The sequence below is a fragment of the Penaeus monodon genome, chromosome 23 (genome assembly GCF_015228065.2).
Source record: "Penaeus monodon isolate SGIC_2016 chromosome 23, NSTDA_Pmon_1, whole genome shotgun sequence".
NCBI classification, from domain to species: Eukaryota; Metazoa; Arthropoda; class Malacostraca; order Decapoda; family Penaeidae; genus Penaeus; species Penaeus monodon.
This window is the reverse complement of record NC_051408.1, coordinates 44,101,461-44,102,810: the sequence shown is the minus strand read 5'-3', so window position 1 is coordinate 44,102,810 and position 1,350 is coordinate 44,101,461. Positions and strand designations below refer to the sequence as shown.

The window sequence follows — 1,350 nt, the reverse complement described above, 5'->3', positions numbered from 1 at the left end:
ACGGTTAGCCAAGAGGCGAAGATGCGCGAGGCCCAGCCGTGACGTCACGGTGTCCCATGACGTCATTAGCAGACGACGTCGCAGACGAATTTCCTCAAAGGAGAGAAACTTGGAATCTGCTTAAAACTTATCTAGACTATCTTATCTTATCTAGACGTGGGTGCCAGTGAGATCGTCGAGCGTCCCTTTCTGAGGAGCATGGATGGCAGTCTCGTGGCTGCCGGAAAGGAGGAAGCCAGCCGAGCAGAAGGTTTCCAGCCTCTGCGTCATGGGCATTGTAAAGAAGGTAATTTTGTCTCAGAAACTGTTCATAACTTAATAATAAAGAAGGTTAAATATAGAATTGGACAATAAGTCATATCAGTAACCTTTTGAAAGAAGACAAGGAAAAAATTATGAATGACAGTGATAGATTCCGATTTGAGTGCAAACTAATCATTGTTTATTTATTTTGTGCTTTATCAGCTTATTCCCAAGGCCAGAAACAAGTACTCTAGCCGTACTTACTGCTGCTCTTCCCTCGTGGCTTTGGGCAGGAAAACTAAACCAGATGAGGCATTCGTCTCAGAGACGAGAAAGCGCTGTGTGAACGAGGCATTTTAGCATTTTCCACACATTTCCCCGTTTAAAGGATCGTTTTCAGACTTTGGACCTGTTAGCGTAACCCTCGGCATATGTATTGTTATGTGTTAGAGTGCGTTTAATCTAACATAAACTAATCTTAACATGACTTTTAAAGACAGCGTAAACCAGCTTAACACTAATATATTACGACACAAAATAACAATACAGAATCAAACAAACTAATCTACTGTTATCTAATGTAAAATATGCTCTCTTAATTTCACCGGAATCAAACACAAACGCGCTTAAACGCATTACACCTTAAACTAAATGAATCTTAGGTAATTACTTTACTGAACTGAACAAATTACAGCTTGCTGTGTCAGAATTAATTGCTGGTAAATTAACAATAAAATTCATAATTTTTAGCAAATTTCCTGCATATTATTCATGTGATTATTTATACCATTCTTATGTCTACTGTATTCTTTAAAGTGTATTGGGAGAAAGAGTACAAAAATTATATCCAGTGAATATTTATTTACAGGTTTCTGAATATTCTCTCTTTTGGGACAGATTGCAGTGAAATGCGTGACGGTGTTCCTCTCTCTGTGTGTCTCTGCTGTGCTCATCGTAAACCTTTTCTACCGGAGATGGAAGATTGGAAAAGATTTTTTCTGTGTAAAGACCCACGTAGCACCACAGATTCTCTTAGATCCTGATCTTGGGACTCACAATTACATATACCTGCAGGTGAGTTAGTAACTATCAATAAAGAAAATTCGT

General features: G+C 38.7%; 1 protein-coding gene across 1 annotated transcript in view; it reads left to right on the top strand.

Annotated features, from left to right (window-relative positions):
• Positions 1–251: 251 nt before the first annotated feature.
• Positions 252–1,350, top strand: part of LOC119588101 (epoxide hydrolase 4-like) — a gene marked incomplete at its 5' end in the record, with an annotated part of 5,762 nt that continues 4,663 nt past the window's right edge. Inside the window, 2 exon segments of the mRNA XM_037936810.1 lie at positions 252–286; positions 1,141–1,317. Of these exon segments, the coding sequence (XP_037792738.1) occupies positions 252–286; positions 1,141–1,317 (212 nt within the window).